The following is a 22,044-nucleotide window of genomic DNA, read 5'->3' as shown; positions in this document are numbered from 1 at the left end:
CTCGTGCCTCCCATCTGTCTCGCCCGGGTGGCAAAGGGAGAACCGGCAATCTGCAGCTACACCGAGGGGATCTGTCGGACTTTGGGGTGCAGTGTAAATGAACCGAGAGGTGGATGTAACACCTGCATCTGAGCGTGGTCAGTAGGTGCAAGTGCAGCTCCGGGCCACGAGATGCTCCTGGGGAAACAGGGATGGGCGGGAGCAAACCACATGGTATGGGGAGCTACCTAGAGAAGATGGAGACCCGTGGTATGGGAAGCCACACAGAGAAGAAGGAACTGCGTGGTATGGGAAGCCACACGGAGAAGATGGAGACGCGTGGTTATGGGAAGCCACACAGAGAAAAAGGAGTTGTGTGGTATGCAAAACCACACAGAGAAGATGGAGACGCCTGGTATGGGAAGCGACCTAGAAAAGATGGAGCCTCTGGTACAGGAAGCCACCCAGAGAAGAAGCTGCATGGTATGGGAAGACAGAGAAGATGGGAGTCTTGTGGTATGGGAAGCCACCCAGAGAAGATGGAGCCACGTGGTATGGGAAGCTACCTAGAGAAGATGGAGCCAGATGATATGGGAAGCCACACAGTGAAGGAGCTGCATGATATGCAAAGCCACACAGAGAAGATGGGGATGTGTGGTACGGGAAGCTACCTAGAGAAGATGGAGCCTCCTGGTACAGAAAGCCACCCAGAGAAGGAGCTGCATGGTATGGGAAGCTACCCAGAGAAGACAGCCTAAGCCACGTGAGTGAACACTGCTTTCTTGTCAATCTGCACAGAGCCTGCTCAGGAGAACCTCACCTCCAAAATGAACTTGAATTCTTCCAGTGCAATCTTTACATGCAGAACTGGGGACGCAGCACCAGATGTTGGATGTGCTGCCTGTCCCGAAGCAGGCGAGTGCCCGGGAGACTAAGGAACAAGGCTGAACATCCATCCTTTGTTTTCCCCCAGGAAGTACTGTGTCCAGTCCTGGGCTCCCCAGTTCAAGGACAGGGAACTGCTGGAGAGGGTCCAGCAAAGATGATGAGGGGACTGGAGCATCTTTCTGATGAGGAAAGGCTGAGGGATTTGGGGCTTTTTAGTCTGGAGAAGAGAAGACTGAGGAGGGATCTTATCAATGCTTATCAGTCCTTAAAGGGAGGGTGCCGGGGGGATGGGAACAGGCTTTGTTCAGTGGTGCCCAGTGACAGGACAAGAGGAAATGGGCACGAACTTGACCATAGGAAGTTCCATCTGAACCTGAGGAGGGACTTCTCTCCTGTGGGGGCGGCAGAGCACTGGCACAGCTGCCCAGAGAGGGGGGGAGTCTCTCCCTCTGGAGCCATTCCAAACCCGCCTGGACGTGTCCTGTGCCACTGCTGGAGGTGCCCCTGCTCTGGCGGGGGGTGGCACTGGGGGAGCTCCAGAGGGCCCTTCCAGCCCTGACCAGTCTGGGATTCTGGGATTCTGTAATACCACAGAGACCCATGCAATGGGGTTTTGCACCTAGGGCCAAGGTGCAGCTATCTGCAACCACGTTTTTAAGGACTGTATCCCTTATTTCAAAAATTTGTGATGGTCCAAACTATTCTCTGCTCCCACAAGAAACTGTCCACACACGTATTGTCTCAGTGCAGCAGCTGCACCAAACCCAGAGCAAACATCAGCCTGAGGAACCCGATCCAGCACTCCAGCCTTCGTCAACCCCGCTCATCGTAATACGGACTTAATGATTTAAAGGAGAGTTAGTTGAGACTGGCAGTTTAATTAATTAATGAAAACTTGTCTTTGAACACAGACTTCTTAAATAGCACGAGCAGAACGAATAATGAGAAATATCATTTAAAACCATCCAAATGGTGTCACTGGCTCTCTCCCCGAGGTTCTGGTGAGCCCCTAAGTGCCACCAAATGCCCCGTGATGAAATCATGGGGCTTGGGAGAAGCAGAGGCAGGCAGATGAGGAGCTCGGCAGCTGGGCACCGGGGAATAACGTGGCCCCAGAGGGAGCGAGACCGCTCCTGCATCTCTCAGGCTCATGTCCCGGCAAGTTTGTTTGCTTTGCCCAACCACACCGCTTGGCATAATAAAAGCTATTATCTCCTTGTACAAATCTCCCTTTATTTCCTCTGCTCGCAGGAGCGTTAGGAGGATTAAGGTCTATAAAACTTTGTTCAGGGGAAAATCTGAAATGAAAACAGAAGGACTTGCAGAGATGACTCCAAGTACGGGGCTTTGTTCTCCTGTAAGAAGGAGTTTATTGTGTTTTCTCTTGCTTTTTAGGTACGGCAACGCGTGCCCCGCTGGGCGCTCGGATAATCGAGATGGGCACTTGCAGAGATGTGCTGGGGTGAGCTTCCCTCGGAAGCCCCTCTCTGGCGCGGGACACTTGATGACTAGGGCAGCTGAGATGCCTCCATCACGGCTGCTAGAAGAGAGGAGGGATGGATCTCGCTCATCCTGCTCCTGCACCCAAAGGGATGCCAGCTCACGGGACGGACAAATCCCTTTCTGATCATCAGCCAAAGGAAGTGGGGTCCAGAGCTGTGGGAAGACACGCTCACAGGAGGCAAACCCCTGCTCGGGTGCCATCCCGGGGGAAGGACAATCTTAAAATAGCTTTTGTCCATCTCTCCAAAGGCTAAGGAGGACCAGGAAAAGGACTTTAAAGAAAGGGGATTTTTTTTCCTCCTCCTTTTCTGCCTCTCTTAAAAATGAGACTGAATCAAGGAGAAGAAAAAAAAGAAAAAAGAGGGGGAAAGAAAAAAGCTAATCCGGCAGAGCAGAAGGCAAGAGGAGGAGTGATTTCTACAGGTGGTTTATGACTCTCCGCATGATCCGCACGCCTGTTACATCCTATCAGATCCTCTTCTTACGGCGAGGTGCTAAAGGATTTATTAGTTCTTGACAGTGTGAGATGTTTAAAAGCTTGAGGATGTAATAACCAAATGTTCACTTGTTAAAATAAAGGCACCGTTTGGAGAGGTCTGTGCAATTCTTAGCAGCCTCCCCTTCCCCTCGGTCTATATTTAAGCTGCCAGCTAGATTAAAACTGTCAGAGCAGGGATGAGAATTTTATTGACATGCTTTGTAGGTGGTACGGCTCCATAAAATAAACATATACAGAGGATGCTCCCTGGTGTTGCTGCACAGGCAGAGATTTTTATAGTACTGACCTGGGGGAGTTTGTATCTGAAATCAATCCCTGATATAAAACAGATTCCAGAGGATACGGAGAGACAGACTTCACAAATGTCTGCGGAGAGCGTGGGCAGGGATGCGATCCGTTTAACATTTTGCGTTGAAACCAAACTGCGGAGAAAGGGGAGGGCGTGAAATTCCCCGAACCCGCTCCAACAAACTCATGCGTGAAGTGCAATTAATTACTCCGATAACAGGGAGGTTTCAATGCCGGGAAGGGCGCAGGAAGGTCCCCTGCCCCACGCGGAAGCCGCATGAGAACTCTCACCCTGGCTTTGCGCTGGCAAAAGTTGTTGCCGCAGATGGGGATCCAGCTCTCAAGGTATTTTTCAAAACCAAAATATTCAGATCTATAGAGTTGAAGGCCAGGAGAGATCACAAGATGGGCCAGTGTGACCTCTTGAATGTCGCTGAGCCATCAAAGTTCACCCATTTCCACCACCACGAGCCCTGAACTTCTGTTTGGCCAAAACTTGACGCAACCCACTGCTTCCCTTGGCAGCTGGTTCCCAAAGCCATCACCCTCCCAGCTGTAACTCCGGGCCCGAGTCCTAATTTGCTTTTGTCTGGCTTCGGCTTTGAGTCATTCTCTGTTATGATAGATTTAAAAACTTCTTTAGTAGCCAGCATGTTCCGTTCCTGCTAGTGTTTATAGTGTCATCACCACGTCCCCACTCCTTTCCCCTCCCTCCCTGGATACACTCAACAGAGCTCTTCAACCTTCCAAGCTGCGAGACATTTTCTCCAGCCCCTGGCTCATTTCTGTGGCTCTCCTCTCTGTCTTCTCTGGATTTTGCAATCTCCTTCCAGCGTGGGTAGCAAGCCTGAGCTCCAGTTTTGTCCCACCGACTCCATGCACGTGTAACATCACTCAAGAGAAGCCCACCTTGCTTTTCATCATATCCCAAGTTCACATTGACTGCCTTCGCTTCCAGGATCTCCAGATCTTCTCGAAAAGCACCGCTTCCCAGGATACCATCCACCCAGCACTCCTGTATGCCCATCCTGTACTGGTCTAGCAGTGATTTTGTATGTCCTTCCACATCCATGAAGATGTTGAATAGCACCGAGATCCAGCAGAGACTCCCACAAAGCTCCACGTCAAAGTCAATTTTGAGAATAAAGGCGTTTCATCAGGATGAGGAGAGGTCATCAGTGGTGTTCCTCCGGCACCCGAGGTAAGGTAGTCACGGAGGGAGAAAATACATGCCAAGTCGAGGGCAGGTTGACCCGTTCACATGAAAGAGGACCAAATGGCAGGAAAACCACCCACTCTGCTAAACTGTGCTAATTTTTCCCACCTTCTACGACTTGAAGGTCCCGCACTCATCAACCAAGAACATGAGCTTTGGCTAAAAGCTTAATGAAGGTCACGGAGGAGATGCCAGCAGTTATCTCCAGCATACCAGGGGTGGTACCAGCAACAGCCTAATGCTACTGGTAAGGTCTGGTAAGATCTGGTAAGAAAAATTGTGACAGTTTGGGCCAATTCAGCCAAGAAAAATGAAGTTCAGTTGGAAGAAATACAGAAAGTAGGTTGATTAAAGGAAAGGTGTAACTATGTGACATCAAGATCCTAGGAGAGCTTGGTTTGTTGGACAAGGCAAGCGAAGGCAGAGAACAAGAGCAACAACTTCATAAAAATACATTAGAGAAGGGTGGTAATTACCAAACAGAAGGAAGAATAAATCAAATTAAAGGGCAACGCTGGCACAGGAATGATCTGAAACGAGCAGGTGGTTTCATCCTCTTCAGAATCTCAGAAGGATTCCTGGAAGGCTGAAGTTAAATAGTTAAAAGGACTGGATCTGTTTGTACTCTGTTTACCTTGGATCAGCCTCACACTCGAGGGCTTTCAGTGGGCACCTTCCGAAGCCAAGGAGGAATTCCCCCTCCCTGCTGGTGTCTAATCTGGCCTCCGGGGTTTGGTTGTTTTTCCTTCTCCGTAGCCCTCTAACATACATATGGTGAAAAACTGGCCGCCGAGATGGGACGAAAGCGGTGCTACTCCCTCTAGTAGCAGGAGCAGCTCCATCGGGGTTAATCCAGCCACCAGATTTGGGATGACGAAAGAGCTTTCCTCCCCAGCACCTGCCAACACCCGGCGACAGTGCCACTGGCTGAGAAGGTCCTTCTCCACCTCGGGGATGAAGGTGGAGGAACCCGGAGTCTGCAAAACACCGCCCTAAGGGCGAAAGCAAAGCTCCCCTTTTCTGACCTCCCTTGAAGCAAACAAAATCAGGAAAACTCCGATAAAGTCAATGCATTTAAAGAGGAGACTACAGCACCAGGCTGACAGTTGTAGCCTGAAGAGATTCCAATCTAATTTTAGATTTGACACAAACCTTAATGTGGTTTTAATTAATTAATTAAAAGAAATCCTTTAATTAATGTAAACCCCTTAAAGCGGTTTTCATTTGCTCCATTTCCAGGCGATATTTCCACTTGCCTTGCTCCTCGCATGCCGTTCTGCTGCTTGCTTTTGTTCTTCAGTCAAACCTCAAATGTTAAGACCGAAACTTCTGTTTACAATACGCCGCCGGGGCGCTTTGAGCTCGGGCTATTTCTTGAGCTTTCACACTTTAATAATTTTCCAAGTAAAGAGGTTTCCACCTCTTCTCTGACTATGCAAAAACTCTCTAATTTATTGTTTCACTGCATGAAAATGTCCTCTCTTGGGTCCACTGAAGGACCTCCGTGTCAACTCAGCACATAAAAGCTACCAAAAATTACACTGACATTCTCTGAATCTAATAGTTTATCTCAATTTCTGCAAACGAGGGAGAAAGGCAGCAGTGACGGCGTACTGTCACCCTGCCCTCCCGGCAGCGACACCCCCCTCGGGCGGCTCTCCAGGCCACCAAAATAGGAGCTCAGGTGTGACATGGGAATGCAGCAGGACATCCCCGGGGGTTCAGAGTCCTTAGGACTTCTCTGTCCCTTGGCACCTCTTGTCCCCTTGTGTCTTCAACCCGCTTTGTCTGCGTGGCCACCCTGGGCACCACATCTAGGTACTGCATCCAGTTTTAAGCCCCCAGTGTAGGACAAACTGGAGCGAGGTCAGTGGAGGCCACCGAGATGGTCAGGGCTGGAGCACTGATCCTGAGATGAGAGGACAAGGGAAGGGGTTTGCTCAGCCTGGAGAAGAGGTGGCTTTGGGACACCTGACAGCAGCCTGCCCATGCCTACAAGAAGTTATGGAGGTGACGGAGCCAGGCTCTTCACAGCGATGCATGGTGAGAAGATGAGAAGCAATGGGTCCAAGTGAAGCAAAAGGTGGGACAGGAGGAAAATCTCGTTCACCACAAGGCCAGCCAAGTGCTGGAGCAGGCTGCCCAGAGCACTCGTGCTTCTCCATCCTTGGGGACTTCCAAAGCCCAACTGGGTAAAGCCCTCAACACCATCGCTATCAGAAATGGAAATAAACTTTATGGAAACAAGATGGTTCCAGCCGGACAGAGAGACTGCCAGTGCCCAGGTAAAACGTTAGACTTCTCCAAGAGGATACAGGATTACAATACGGGGAGAGGGAAGAGCGGAAATAAAAGAGTATTCAAAAATATAAAATGCAAGAAATAATGCAAGCATAAACAAGGCAGAGCACGTGAAGCAGAAGGTACTTCCCCGTGGTGGCGTGGAGGCAGCAGCTCCAAGGACCTGAGAAGTCTCATCAGAAACTGGAAATACTGCCTGTCGTTCCATGCATGTCAAGGAAGATGTGCTCAAATTGGGAGTCGGTGAAAGAGGATATGCAGACAATTTAGGAGGATCCCAAACAGAAAAAAAAAATGCCTAGAGACTTTAATTACATTATCCTGACAAACCAAAGCCAAGCGAGAGAGAATGTCCCAAAAGCTCCTTCGACCCCTGCACTGGAGATGTCCAACTCCTTTGCAGACTCAGTAATGTGGATTTGGGGTAGATATTTCCTCAAAGTGAATGCAAGTCCATGTAGAGCTCCGTTCCCGGGGGCTGCAGACACAAAACCCTGTGGACTGAGGGTAACGTGGGAGCCTGGACCGGGGCAGAAGAAACCAGCTGAAAGCCCTTAATGGCTCTGCACCGGGTTCCTCTGCTTTGGGGGAAAGCTTGCCAAGGGGCCTCCACTCTGCGACTTGCTTCCACACATCACATGCAGCTACTCGCTTTGTGGTTTTATGGGAGTAATTTTATGATCTTTAATAACGTACCACAACACTCAACTGCTGGGACAAGAAGGGGCTCTTGACTCAGCGCCTGAGGACAGGGTCTCCTCCTCTCCTCCTCCCAAAACCTCTCCCTGCCATCGCAGGCTGTGGGAGAAGCCTCTTCCCAGGCCACCACTTCACCAGTTTCTGACCACCGCTAAATACAAAGCCAAGGGTTTTCTGTTCTCTTTTTAAAGCTCACCATGTGTTAGTGTTCCCAAAGCCCAGAAGAAACTCAGCATTCGTTTTGAAGAGCCTTCCATACGTCCCACTGAGGACCTGGGACCTCTCTGGGCTAGAAGCTGTACACGTATATCACAAAATAAATCCAGGGCCAAATCTAAGCATATGACAAGACAGCAGGGAAACTTAATTAAAGGAAAGCCACTGACAGCCCAATGATCGTATGCAACAGAGCCGCCAAAATCAATAATTATTTCATATACTTCACTTAATTAACCTACTGTATTTACCCAAAAGGGAAATTATGTCCCCAAGTAGGTTAACTTCCAAATTGGGGGTGGTCTTATATTAAGGGTCCTCTTTTCAGGTCGATGTTCCCTAGTGACAAAGCAGCACAAACTTGCCTGAAGGAGCCCATCTTATTATGGCCACACTTCAGGAAAAAAACAAATAAGAAGATGTCAGGAGGACACAACTGCTCCATGGTTTTGCTGGACCTGAAAGAGGAAACCTCCGTGCAGTAGAAGAACGAGTTGTGGAATTTTTGTGTAGCCCAAAAAGAAACAGAAATGCTCTTATCCCCCAAACCCCTGAAAATTATTGAAGTAAAGGCTCAAGAAATGGCCCCCTCCCAGCCCAGAGTAACTCAACTTAAAAACTGAGGGTCATCTTTGCAGGTTAACCCAGTAACGATCGAGAGAGAAAGCTAATTCTTCGCCTAGTGCCCTTTTAAAACATCCCGAAATCAGGTCACTATTCTGCAGCATTATTACAGAATAAAACTGTTTTAATAAAGATCTGATTTTTTTTTTCTTATACATCTATAAGAATAAATTCAGCAGCTCCACCACCAAAAAGCCAGGCTTCACTGGGGCTGAAGGTGTCGTACACGGGGTCGTACGACCCTCCACCGCCATAAGAAGCCTTTGCGCTACAAAGGCAAAGAGTGACTCAGGGTCCTTCATGAGACAAGCTAAGTCCTACAAATCCAAGCAAATATAGAATAAAACCTTTATTTTGGCAACTGCAGAGTGAATCTGCTGGGGCTTTTGGACCTCGCAGGACCAGAACCTCATGAGCATCACCCCACGCGTCCTGGCGGGGCCGGGAGCCATGCCGCGGGCTGCTCCTGGAGCAGGTAGCTGCCGGCTCTGCGTACCGATTGCCACAGAAGCCGAACATACGGCAGCACAGCGGGAGCGACCACCAGCGAGCGGCAATGAGCAAACGCAGGAAGGACGGGGGAAGGAGGTCCATTGGACGCCGGCGGCAGTAGAGTCACTGGCGATGCCTTAGGAGGCGTTTCAAGGGCAACCCTCTGCGGCTGTTTGTAGGTGGCGTAATGAAAAGCTCAATACTATTTGATTTATTCTATTAAGGTGTTGGATTTATACTCCTGCTCTGGAAGGCAATTAAGCAGCCTATCAGCGGGAGAGGGTTTTAGGGAAAAGACTTGGTGGCTTCATCTTAAAAAGGGCACTGCTAAGGTTGGGAGCTCTACAAGGGAGATGAGATGACCCCTCCACCAGCTCCCATCTCCATCAGATCTCTGCGCACTGCTCACCACCTCTTCCATATACCAAAGGTTATCACCCTTCCAAAACTGGGGTGTTTAAAAAAAATCACGGGGCAGGGGGGAGAAAGGAAATACTCTTCTGGAGCCCGCCTGCCACCGCAGAGCCTGGCATCGCAGGGGCGCTGGATGCCGAGGCTCTGCCTCTCCTCGGGGCAAGGGTGACCCCGACCTCCACAGCACTTGCAGGGTAGGCATCAAGTATTACATCATTTTACAGAAAAGGAACAAAACAAGTGGTGGTCTGTACATCAACGCAGCTTCTCCAATATCTCTGCTCATTTTTGTACTCTCCTGTATGACCAAGATGCCTTATTTTTGTGTTTGCAACCACGTAGCGGCCACCTTCCCAGTGGCGCCCAAGCCTCCTCCCTGTCCTGCAGCCTCCTGACTCCATCACAGCTCCACCACACTGCCCTGATGGCTTCTTCTAATGGCCTTTACACCACCTCTGCTAACCCTACAAGCCAAGGAGTGACGCATGTTGAGCAGCGAAGCTGTCCAGCTTGACTCCATCCGTCGGGTTTTGACCGTAGCAGCACTGCTCTGAATTAAAACAACCTTGGGAGAGCTCACCCCTACGTGACGGATGGACATCAGCTCCGTCTCCCGGCAAGGCTCCGCAGCAGAGGACCCACCCCCCAGGAGAGGACCTCAATCTGAAGGCGTCAATCTGAAGGCAAAGAGGAGGGAGGTCTGCACGGATGGACGGCTGCCCCGCGGAGCCCAGGCAGGATGCTCAGAGAGATCTTCTCCTTGTTGACCTCCACACTGCCCAGGAGATGTTGGTGGCCCTTTTTCCTCCTTCCCCACCAAGTGACCACATGCAGGCACAGTTCAGGGCTCCAACACTCAAAACACCCGACTTGAAAAAACTGAAAAAAAAAACCCTTTTGTGGGATGGACAAAGGCTGAAAAATTAACTGTCTGGCCTCTTCCTCTGCTGCGTTTATTGCTGTCTTGGCAGATGAATTTCAGGTTGCTGCCACAGCCGCAAACCGCTTGTTCTGCCAACTGTACATTACTAACATTGGAAGGTGTCCAGACCTAGGAATCTTTTCTGAAAGCATTTGCTTCATACTTTAAATAGCAGCCCAGCAGGCAGGGGGATGGGAGGGAGGGCTCAGCCCCTGCGTGCGATCCATCTGCAAGCTCCTGCCGGCTCCTCCACCCCTTTGCGGGTTAAAACTGAGGACGACCCACGGCGGAGGTGCAGAGGGGTTAGAGCTGGTGGGATGCGACCTCTAAACCCTCTGGGGTTGGCAGCGGGGAGGATGTCCCCCCTCCCTGGGGATTTCCCCGCTCCCCCGACACTGCCACCTGCCCCTTCCCAAGCTCCCCGGCTCCTTGCCTGGCACGTTATTAATTAAATTAATAACAGGACATTGGTTGTTTTTTCATTGAAATCTGCTTTGCTATGAGGCTGAGCGCCACTTTTCCTGGTGCTTTTGAGTTTTTCTTATTATTGGGCTGAACAGCATCATTTGCTGGTACTTCTATGACTCTATGACTTGCTGGGACATCCTGAGCCCGCTGTAACACATCACCGCAAAGTCCAAACTCCCCAGGTCCGCTCTAATACATGAAATCACGGCTCCAAGTGGGTTTCCTAACGGAGCATTAGAAGGAACATGGCCACGTGCTGCAGTATATGTCACCGCTCACAACACTTGAGCAACAAAACCTTCAGTTAGCAAATATTAATCAGGTTTATGGCTGAGAAACAGAGAGGAGGAGGAGGAGGAGGAAGGACACGGGGAGGGAAACACAATGTCTTAACACTCGATACAACTACAAGGACAGAAAATCATCCCTGGCCACAAATACTCTGATTTTTCACCATATTTCTCCAACCTCCTCATGTAAAACACTCTAGCAGTAAACTAAAAACAAATACAGGTAAAGTTTCCTTTCTTCCATAATTTGGCGTCGCACCAGATAAGCCGGCAATACAGAGCAAAGCTCAAGGCATAATATTTTTAAGTAGTGCTTGTCCTAGTTAATGTTCAGCCCTGCTGTGCAATGTCAAGAAAACTAATGAACAGTGAAGTGGCAGCGAGCAGGAACCCGGGCGTACTCACCCGCTACCAAACTCCTTTCAGAGCCCGGGCACAACGTGAACGAAATCTAAAAAGCCTTCGTTTTGGTTCACCGGGAAGCCTGGGCAACCCGCGCAACGTGAGCCGAATGCTTTGCCACTGTGTTTGCCCCAAAATTCTGTGCCTAAAGTAATAGCGAGCTGGGAGGACCTATGGCAATGCCTGGCTTGTGACAGGACGAGGGATGATGGTTTTAAACTAAAAGAGGGGAGATTTAGATGAGATCTGAGGAAGAAATTCTCTCCTGTGCGGGCGGTGAGCCCCTGGCGCAGGGTGCCCCGAGGAGCTGTGGCTGCCCCATCCCTGGAGGGGTTCAAGGCCGGGTTGGACGGGGCTGGGAGCAACCTGGGCTGGGGGGAGGTGGCCCTGCCCAGGGCAGGGGTTGGACTGGATGGTCTTTAAAGGTCCCTTCCCACCCAAACCATTCTGTGATTCTACAGAGTGCCTGCACATGCGTACGCACATCCCAGCCACGGGGTTTGGAAAAATTCAACATCTGTTATCAGGCAACACGGCTCCGCTTGCAGCATGCGGTGGGAGCTTTGGCAAAGGCAACGCTTGACGGATGACGTGCTCTCAGCACTAATGCTGAGGGGGATTCACCTTGTGCACCAAGGACAAAGTGTTTGCACCAAGGACAAAGTGTTTGCACCAAGGACAAAGTAGTTGAGCATGCGAGACGGGCAGCCCTTAGCAGGTACGATGCGGAGCAAGCTGGAGCCCACCTGCAGCTCCAGGAGGGATGCTGGGGTTGGAAGGACCTGAGCATGTCCCACTCCCTCCTTAATACACCTCACCCCTTCTCCCGTGCGTCGCTTGAGCCCTTTGGACTTCCACACTTCAGTCTACGAGTTGACACTCAGGGTGAATTTTAACCTTTATATGGCTTCTCAAGCACCTCTTCTCTGTCCCTCGGTTCCAGTGCCGTATTCATGGGGGGGAGGTGAATTAACGCCCCTGTAACCTGGCAGGAGAACAGACCTGACAAGGGTACATGGTTCTTCACCGAGTCTTGGACAGCGTGCGGCAGAGCTATCTGTCCTTCACCTCACCCAGCCATAAAATGGGGTTTCTGCACACAGTTAATAGCAGTATTGTTGATAAGCACTTAATGGGTCTGATCCTGAAAGCTTAACAATCACTTCTGATTATTTTAATCTAAGGATTAATTTCAGGATGAATCACGGACACGGCGTAAAGTGCCACCTTGCACCAGAAACAAAGGTGCCACCTCAAACGAGCCAAGCAACGAGGGCAAAGCTTTTTGTATCAATGCATTCGTAAAAGTAGGAGAAGGAAAATCGTGGCAAACAGAATGATTATGTCACAATTTTTCATGAATTAAGTCATGATTATCTGCTGCAATGTAGTGTCTGAAGGGCACCAGGAGAACGCTCTTACTCCGAAGCTTCCCGACAAGCCAAGGCAGGAGGCTGCCGCCTTACCTTGCTCCAACCTCTTCATCTGCTGGATCTGATCAACCGTCTTTTTTAGGATCTTGCATTTGTCGGGTTTGACGCTCAGAGTGTCGATGTCCCCGATGTTTGCAGACAGCAGCTCCGCCAGCTCCTCTAAATACTTGTTCTCCTGTTCCCGTCGCCGCTTTTCATTGCTGTTAGAGAAGGGAAAAAAATTAAAAGTCACTTTAATGACTTTTTCCCACTGCTCAGTTTCGCCACACCTGGGCACTGGATAAGAACCCAAAAATACAAGTAGCGGCTGGAGTGATGACCATGCTATAACCCAAATATCTCCAAAATACTGGGGAGTTCATTTAGAGCTTTGTCTATTTTTATGCATATAAACAAAATTAATGCCAAGGACAATACATAGGGCTAGCCAGACACCCCCAACAAAAACAGACCTCTAACACTCAGGACTCGTTCTACCTCCCAAAAATAGTTATAAATTAGTTATATCAAAAATAATCAAAAATATTTATATACAGCCTCTTATTTTTGTACAGCCACTGTTCCAGCTGTCGCCAAGTTTAATCCTAAATTCATACATAAAAGCTAACAGCATCCACCAGAGTTCACCAAAGTGAAAATCGGAATCAACGGTGACAAGAGGAAAATGAAAAATATTCATGAGATCAACCTTTTTGTCCCAGCCAAAGCAGCGGGGTTTTTTTAGCTCCCAGTCGCTGCAGAAGCTCAATGCTCTCCCAGCAACTATTTGTAAATTCTGGGAACTGAGAAACTATTATTTATGTGCTATGACACAGCCATCAATGAAACTACGCTGGACACTGTAACATATTCCTTTACCAAAGGTGTTATAAGCATCAAAGGCACCGAAACGAGCTGTGCATATGGGAGAGACACACAGAGACACACTTTCCCTAAATACCTTTCTCTACACCAACCACAGGATGAAACGAGGACATCTCAAAATGCCCAACGTGGCTCTACACTGCTTGCGATGCCTTTTATCAGGCTGGTTGCCCATAAGCCACCCAACTTTTTGTTGCAACCTCCATAGGACATCCAACACTCTATTTAAGAAGTACTTCCTGAAAATCCCTAACATTTACTACACACCAAGAAGCTGCTGAGATGCCCGTGGGCACGGTGAGATGTTCCTGGCCTCAAAGAGGCCCCACTGCTCACAGAGGGGCTGAGAAAACACTGGTTACAAAAGCTAAATCCAAAAGTCCGGCTCGGTAGGAGATTTGTGTCCCACCACAGATGCCGTTGCATTGTGCTACGTGGTGAAACAAGCTCTGCTCGCAGCTGAAGGCTTCGAGAAGAGGTTTGGTTTATTTTATCTGCTGAGAGTACAAGCCAACTGGAGCATGAATATACCTTGATAACTCCGCAGAGATCCTTTAGAAACCACATCTGTCTAAAAAGGGATGAAACACCACCAGCCCTCCCCTCTACGGAGCTCCTCAGGTAGGCTGCACAGATGTTCCTTTATTTTTGCCTAATTCCACTTTATTAGCTCAATATCCAGGTCTGACAGGTAGGCTTTGTCTCTTAGGCATTTTTCTGCTGCTTAAACTTGCTCTTACATGAAAATATCTGACAAGTGCAGGGTTAAGACTCTTCTTGCCTCCCAAGTTCATTCTCCATCACCTCTGTTCTCCTGCCCTTGTCTCTCCAGGTGCCCAGAGGAGGGACAGAAATGACTCGCCCTCCTTTAACTCAGTGGAGCAATAGAATCAAAAAAGAAAGGAAAAAAATAAAGGCAAGACCAGCTGTGGGTGTGGAGAACACAAGTTGTGTTTCTGCCTGGGCCACCGGTCCCATGAAGTCCATGACCAAGACCTTCCATGGGAGACACATGGTGTGACCTGGAAACTCCTCCGCAATGGGTTCGGGTGGGTGCAAAAGCCCTCACTTCCCTGGCAGGCAGCTGCCAACAGGTACGAAGGGGTTGCAGGCAGCAAAACCAGCTTCACAAGAGGTAGGTTGGAGGTCCATCTGCCGCAGAAGTGCCGGGCCCAGCCATGGACATCAGCCTCTTCTTGCAGAGGTATCGGTGACAGCAGTGCTGGTGCGCTCCCCAGCAATGGGCAGGCAAATGCTTCTCAAAGGAGCTGAGCGAGTATTTTAGTTAAGGTCAAATTAATTCCTAGCTCTTTTTGAGAACCAAAAAGCAATAGCAGAGGGGAGAGAAAAAAAAAAAAAGTCCCTCTGTTGTGGGTGAGCTCATTTCATGAAAACCCTTAATGTCGCTGTTGCTGTGGCAACTTTCAAATTGTAGGAGGGAGAATTGGCCAATTTTCCTTACATAAAGGCATCATGAGAATATTACAGCAGTGGGGCTGTTCTTTGTGACTCCCAAGTATCATCAAAAGCAACAGTTAATCCTTCCAGGTTTTAACAAAGGAGTTTTGAAGTTCACTTTGCTCCAGAGTCCGTTACGGAGGACTCTGGCCAGCCCAGGGAGGAGGACGAGGTCCCTCCTCGCCGCGGCTGCGAGTGGGGAGATGGTCTGAAAGAAGGAAGACGCAGCACTGGTGAGGATTTCTCTTCTGGATTTCGGTAACATGCTTCAGCTCCGGTGCTCAGGGTTGAATGGTCAACCCGACAAGAAGTATTTGAATCAACACTTCTAAAAATGCTTGTAGGTGCTTTGTGATGTAAAAACTCATTGTGCTTGGACAAGGAAGGAGAGTCCTTCATCAAGAAGTTTCTGCTTCTCTATGACCAGTTCATTCCTCATCCTATATATTTGGAAAGACCCCTGGTGTTGGCAGCAGAAGGCTTCCTTGGGGTGCTTAGGGGTTAGGATACCAACCACAAGAGATCTGCTTTCCAAAGGTAGACCAGATGAATCAAAGCCAGGCGTGTGCTCATTCATCTGAAGAGCAATTCCTTCAAGAAGAGGTGTCCAAGCCCACCTTGCCACCCACGGCTCTGTCATAGGGGCTCAAGGACCAACAGCTTCACCTCCCGCTTACTTCTGGGGCAAGAACCAGCTCCGAGACCAGCCTGGAGACAGCAGTGAGGGCTGCAGAGCTCTGACTCCAATGACTCAGCCAGAAAGGGGAAATATTTCACAAAATTACAGAAGAATTTGGTAGCAATAAGACAGCTGCAAGTGCTATCAAAAGGTCTTCTGCAATTTAATGGCACAGCGAAGCCACCAACCACAGCGCCTTTGTAAGAAGGTGCGTGAACTCTACAGAAAGGAGATGTTGCAACCCAAAACTGCCATAAACAGAAATCCTCAAACAACCACTTAACGTCTCTCTACCGCAACACCGTAGCCTTTACATTTATTATCTAGAATATCCCCTGTGAGTGGTAGAAAGACACCTGGGCTTTGCTCAGCGCAGCAATATTCTGTGACGACGACCAAAACAGCATCCCGGGCAGCAGAGAGACGGAGTCAGCAGCAGCACCGTACGTTCATCCTGACTAACAGACTATATTGCCACGGAAAAAAGATGTACAGGATTCACAGGGAGTCGGGAAAAGCCTGTGGAAGGAGATCACAACTGCCTCTATCCGGGACTTCTTAGCCTACATGGGCGGCGAGGCAGGTGGGACGGGAGGGCTCGGCCATAAGCAGAAGGTGCCCTTCTGCAGCGAGCTGAGCTTTGAAGCAGCCTGTGGCAGCACCCAGAAGTGAAGATATTTCAGACAGAAATATTCTGTTCTGTAATTGCACCATGGAGCAAGAGGGTCTCCACCGGAGTTTCTGAATATTACAAAATCACGGATTTCTTGGGAATCTGGCACGAAGAGGCAGAAGGCTTGGGATGATCTGTAGACCTTGTAGAAGTATCTGCCCCAAATTTACCCTGAGAAAGCTTTCCTGATGCTCTGAGCGCTCTCAATTTATGAAATCAATACATTAACTTTGATAACGAGCCTCTAATCATCATTTGCCACCTCGAAACAGGCAGAGCAGATGGGGAGCCGCATTTCCATCATGCTCCATCTTCCACCGCAGCCACCGCTAAAAGCAAAGCGAAGTTCTGGTGGGAAGTGTGAACGTTTCCGAGTGGCTGAAACCCGGCTCCATCTGCTCGAGCAGACGGGACAGAGCGACGCAGTGGGAATGACAAAGTAGCCGCGGCAGGGGACGGATTGGGAGCGGTGCACGTACCTCTGGGCTGTGTCGCAGGGCGAGCCTTTCCTCTTCCGAGAGTCAGGGTTGGCAGGGTCCGTTGAGCTGTCCCCGAGGCCACTCATGTTGGTTGACCTACTTTGCACCTGGAATCAAAGAGAGACAGGGTAAGGACAAGCTTTGCGCAGATGCAGGAGGAGAGGTTCCTCCACGGCAGAGCCAGAAAACGTGGACCGAGTGACCTCTCAGGAGGTAACCAACCCAATGCAAGTCTTTCTGATTGAATGGATGCCTCATTTGTAAAGGAAAGGGTGCAAAGGGAAGACAATAATCGACCACGTTACCCTCCTTTTTGCGTCGTTTGGTCACCACTTGGCCAAGCAAGCCCTTGCCACCAGCACCATCACCCTTACATCACAGACCGAGCTCCTCCCTGTGTCCCCACAGATTTTCGCTCCCTGGCCGTACGGCACTTTAACAACTATCTAATCTCAGCCTGTTTCAATGCTTTGTTTATGTGTGTTTGACTGCTTTTGTTTTGTTTCCTTCTCCTGCAAGCCTTCTCCTTCAGCCCGTGTTCGGCTCCTCTGCCATCTCCCCCCGGTTCCTCTGACTCAGGGCTGGCAGAGGATGCTCCACCCTTCGCATTGTGTCTGCTCCCCCACCACCTCCTTTCCCCTCAGCACATGGCCCGGGCTTTAATTAGAGCTGCAAACTGACTCATCTCTTAACGGGATGAGACACCCTCCCACGAACCCCTTCCCCACCTCCCGCTGAGCCTGCCTCCCACGCACGGTCCTCCCAGCCCCAACCTTCTCCTGGCAAAGAGCTTCCCACCATGGCCAGTCCTTGGCTGGTCCCAACACTGGGCACCTCCTGGGTTCCAGCTCTCTCCAACACACAGACATTTCACCCTCATTTTTAGGGTGTAATTTCAACAGATGTTGGGTAAACTACTCTGTGCGATGGCAAATGAGAGGTCTGAGCAACCAAAGAAGGTCCAGAAGTCATGAGGATTGTAACACTGCAATATCCCACTTGCTAATGCTCCTTAATGATGGATTATCTTTTTTTAAATTTAACTGAATAAAATACTACGTAAGCCCAATAAGGACAGGAATGCCGATAAAGGCTTCTTTCTGGAAGGGGTGTTAAACCCCTTCACCTTGAGGGGCGTTAAACCCAAGACCTCAGCCAGTCCCCTCCCACTGCCCAAATGGGACCAAACACATCTACAGGAGAAGGTCAAACCCTCATACAACGTGCTAAATCTGAGCTTCTCTAGAAAACAAGTCAGCTGTGCACGCTGCTTCCCTTCCTTTGCTAAAGCCATTCAGCGATTTTGCCAGTAACCACGATAATTCGATATTGGATAATGCCACCTTCCAAATTCTTTACTTATTTTAGAATTTTTGGAAGTGTTTATCATTGTGAGAAGATACAATCCCTGAAAAATAAAGTAACAGGACCCTGGACTGTTACTTAGTTAGCAGTTTAGAGAGTAAAAGGACTACGTTCTTAAACTTAATTCCCTTCATTTATTCTATTACTTTCTAAAAGCTGGAATTTTAACGAGGATTAAACTGCTGACAGACTGTGACTCTAGAGGAGTGTGGCAGGGGGGTTGGAACTCGATGATCTTCAAGGTCCCTTCCAACCTAAACCATTCGATGATTCTATGACATGTCCACAGTTCCCACAGCCCAGATTCCCCCCATGATTTATTCAGCCTGCCCGAATGTGCGTCAGGACACCTTTGGTGGTCCAGCATCTCCCACCCGCTACCCAGCCTGGTGCAAGGCGGCCGCTCATCAAAAGCCACCGGCGCTGGCTCATCTCGTGCTCAGACAGGTGATGATTAAAGTCCCACGAGCTTCTGAAAGTTCTCTAGGTCCCAACCCACACCTGCAGACAGGCTCAGAGCAGTGCAGAGGGATGGACACAGCCGTGAGCATCTCCTCTGCTCCCTGGCTGCTTGAAGACCCCAGTGTTTGCATTAAAAGCCTGGAAGCCACCCACAGCCCCAGCAGCGTGGCCAGCAGGGCGAGGGGGGGTTGTGCCCCTCTGCTGCGCTCTGCTCTGCTCTGCTCTGGGGAGACCCCCCCGCAGTGCTGCCTCCAGCTCGGGGGCCTCAGCACAGGAGAGACATGGAGCTGGTGGAGCGGGGCCAGAGGGGCCCCGGAGATGCTGGGAGGGCTGGAGCCCCTCTGCTGGGAGGACAGGCTGGGAGAGGTGGGGGGGTCAGCCTGGAGAAGAGAAGGCTCCCCGGAGACCTCCGAGCCCCTTCCAGTGCCTAAAGGGGGCTTATAAGAAAGACGGGACAAACTTTTTAGCAGAGCCTGTTGTGACAGGAGAAGGGGTGATGGCTTTAAACTAAAAGGGGGGAGATCCAGACTAGACAGAAGGAAGAAATTGTTTATGCTGAGGGCGGTGAGCCCCTGGGGCAGGGTGCCCCGAGAAGCTGTGGCTGCCCCATCCCTGGAGGTGTTCAAGGCCGGGTTGGACGGGGCTGGGAGCAACCTGGGCTGGGGGGAGGTGGCCCTGCCCAGGGCAGGGGGGTTGGACTAGATGGCCTTTAAGGTCCCTTCCCACCCAAACCATTCTGTGACTCTCTGATTCTACAAAAACCAGCGTTACCAGCTTCATTATCTCCTGTGACCGAGGTGTCCAGGGGGGTGTTACACATTTCAGCTCTTCAGTGACCCACCTCTATGCTCGACGTTGAGAACCCCTACTCCAAAATAAGTGAAATATCAGCACTTAGCACAGTGCTACGGGGAAAGAGCCCATCTTTCGGCACCACACAGGCATTTCTGCTAACGCTTGCATCACCGGTGCTACAGCGAATGCGGTTCCTGAAATCATTTTAGCAATATTAGCGCAGGCGATCGATGTCACAGGCACGAGAGCTGGTCCACCGAAATCAGAAACCCTGAGCAGATGCCAGCGAGCTAGCCATGACCAGGGAGCCGAGTTCATCCCCTGCGTCTTTGGCATGTTTGCAAGAAGGAACGATGCCAAAGCAAATATAAGGAAGAGGGGGGAAAAGCAAACTCTTGAAACATTTAGAGATTGGAAAACTAAAAGTGCTGCATCATCTGCTTTGGGGGAGAAGGGCTCGCTGAGGTTTCAGAAGAGCTTCCCGGGGTTTAAACCTTCTTCTTGAAGGTTTAACTTCCTCTCACCAAAACACCGAGTCTCCGTAAGCGGCGTTGCTCTTACAGGCCCTGATCTTTCCTCTCGGCACCTCAATTATAAGAAAACATGAGCAAGGATATGGCAGGTAAAGGCGACCGTCCCACCGGGATGCTCCACTGTGGGACCGTGGCTTGGCAAGAGCGACCATATGCCCTACAGAGGTGAACTAAGGACAACATTGCAGCCTTAGCTGAAATCCTTGGCTTGCGTTAAGCCCTTGATGTAATACGCTCAATGTTTCTTTTTATTGTAAAAGTAGTTTATTTTACGGCAAAACTTGCCAGGGCTGACAAGCCAAAAAATGTCATTCGGTCTAAAAATAACGGGGCTGACCGGGTTCGAAAGCCCCGCTGGGTGAGGGCAGGGCCAGGGGGGGATGCCCCCGCGGAGGGCAGGGGTTGGGCTGCCGGCGCAAGGCAGCCCTGCCTGCCGCTGCCCGCGCGCCGCGCCGTCCCACCAGAAACCTGATTTCTAAACACTGCCTTCTTGTAAAAATGTAAATATTCTGCTGGCTTAGGAAAGCAAACGGAGGCAGAGGAAGGACGGCGGCACGGTAATGAAAACAAGCTAATTAGTTCAGCCAAGGCGGGGGGAGGCGGTTTCCAGGGGCTCTCCGAGGCAGTCCTCTGCTAAACCAATTGCTCCTCTGCTGCCACAAGCCACCAAAAAAAATATATTAAGGGAGAGTATAAAATGCTGCTTGCTGGTGTCCCCACCGGTGCTGCTCGCTCACCGGGGCTCCTTGGGATATATTTGACCGTGGCAGGAGCAAGACCTAAGCGTTGCATCAACGCAAAGAGCGTTGGCCTCTCGTCCTCCTGCAGATGCACATGGATGAAGTCCCATCCCAAAGATGCCCTGAACCTGCTGCTCCGAAGAAGCTCTGTGTCATGGTGCAAAACCCAAAAAATAGAGTGGGGGTTTTTTTCAACAACTATGGATATTATCATTGCAACCAGCAGCTCCACGCTTGGTCTTGCATGCAGCTGGTGCACAAGTCCGTGGTCCTGTCTGGCCATGGGCAGGTCACTAACAGCTCCCCAGCTCCAGCTAAACCAGGGCTGAACTCAAGCCATCGGCGAGGCCAAAGGTCCGGAGCTTCTCAAAGGTGATTCTCCATATCCACTTTGTCGTCGCTCCCCTGGTTCTTAGTCCACAGATCCAGACACAGCACCAGTCCCTGCCCCCTCCTGTTACCAGCACCCCGGTGCACCACTGCATCTGCTCACCAGAGACTAATCAGAAGGAAGAAAAAAGGAGAGGGGGAATGGATAAGAAGCACAAGAGCTGAAGTGACCTGCCCATGGCCAAGCAGATGAAACTACCTCCGATTTCCAACCCTATACTCCTCTTCCATCAGTCCTGCAGTGTGCCATACTGGAGCACCTGAAGAAGATGCTGCTCTATGGGACGCTAACGAATATCCCAGCAGACACCAGAGCCTTGACGTGGAAGACGAAGCACCAGCCAACATCAATATTCTAACACAACCTTGGGGATCATGACATAAATGCAATTTCCACATTAACAAAAAATAAATAAAAAAAAAAAAAAGAAAAAGGATGTGAATCATTGCGGCTTAATGCTTCTGCTCTCCTCGTAACGCCAACGGATTTCCAATAGCTTCCCGAAGACGGCCATCGCTACCTCCAGCAGACACAAATAGCCCGAGTGATTTGAACTGACAGCCCAGAAGACAGAGCTGGCCGCTGAATACTTAATTCTAACAGAACTGCCTATGTCTACAACGTATTTCCCACATTTGGGAGGAATTTCACCCCCAGAAATGCTTACAAAATAACACTAACATCTATTGGAGAGTGACACAATTAATCGGCTGTTTTTAAGAAAATGACAATGTTGGAAAAGTCCCTCATATTACAGCTATTTATCATCAAAATATAACCCATCTGTGCGTACACAGTCTCAATTAGAGGTAATTAAGAGCATACTTGGAGTGTCGCAAGGACACATCTATATTGTTCCCCTCACAAGTTCATCATCGGCTGCTCCTCTCATCACCGGGGTCAGAACAAAACTTGTTTTTTTTTTTTTAAAAAAAAACTTCTGCAGATTACAGAAGAAACGCCAAAGCTGT

At 49.9% G+C, this 22,044-nt stretch overlaps 1 protein-coding gene across 1 annotated transcript in view; it reads right to left on the bottom strand.

Moving 5' to 3' along the window:
• The window catches only part of NCOA1 (nuclear receptor coactivator 1), a gene marked incomplete at its 5' end in the record, with an annotated part of 66,449 nt that extends 50,853 nt beyond the window's left edge, over positions 1-15,596 (bottom strand). The window contains 2 exons of the mRNA XM_082480777.1: positions 12,668-12,834; positions 15,574-15,596. Coding sequence (XP_082336903.1) covers positions 12,668-12,834; positions 15,574-15,596 — 190 coding nt within the window. The remainder of the gene's footprint in view (positions 1-12,667; positions 12,835-15,573) is intronic.
• Between the last annotated feature and the right edge of the window lie 6,448 nt (positions 15,597-22,044).

The sequence above is a fragment of the Vanellus vanellus genome (assembly GCF_965231255.1).
Source record: "Vanellus vanellus genome assembly, chromosome: 3".
Lineage (NCBI taxonomy): Eukaryota > Metazoa > Chordata > Aves > Charadriiformes > Charadriidae > Vanellus > Vanellus vanellus.
Note: the sequence above shows the minus strand (reverse complement) of the source record. Positions and strands in the feature narration are given on the sequence as shown.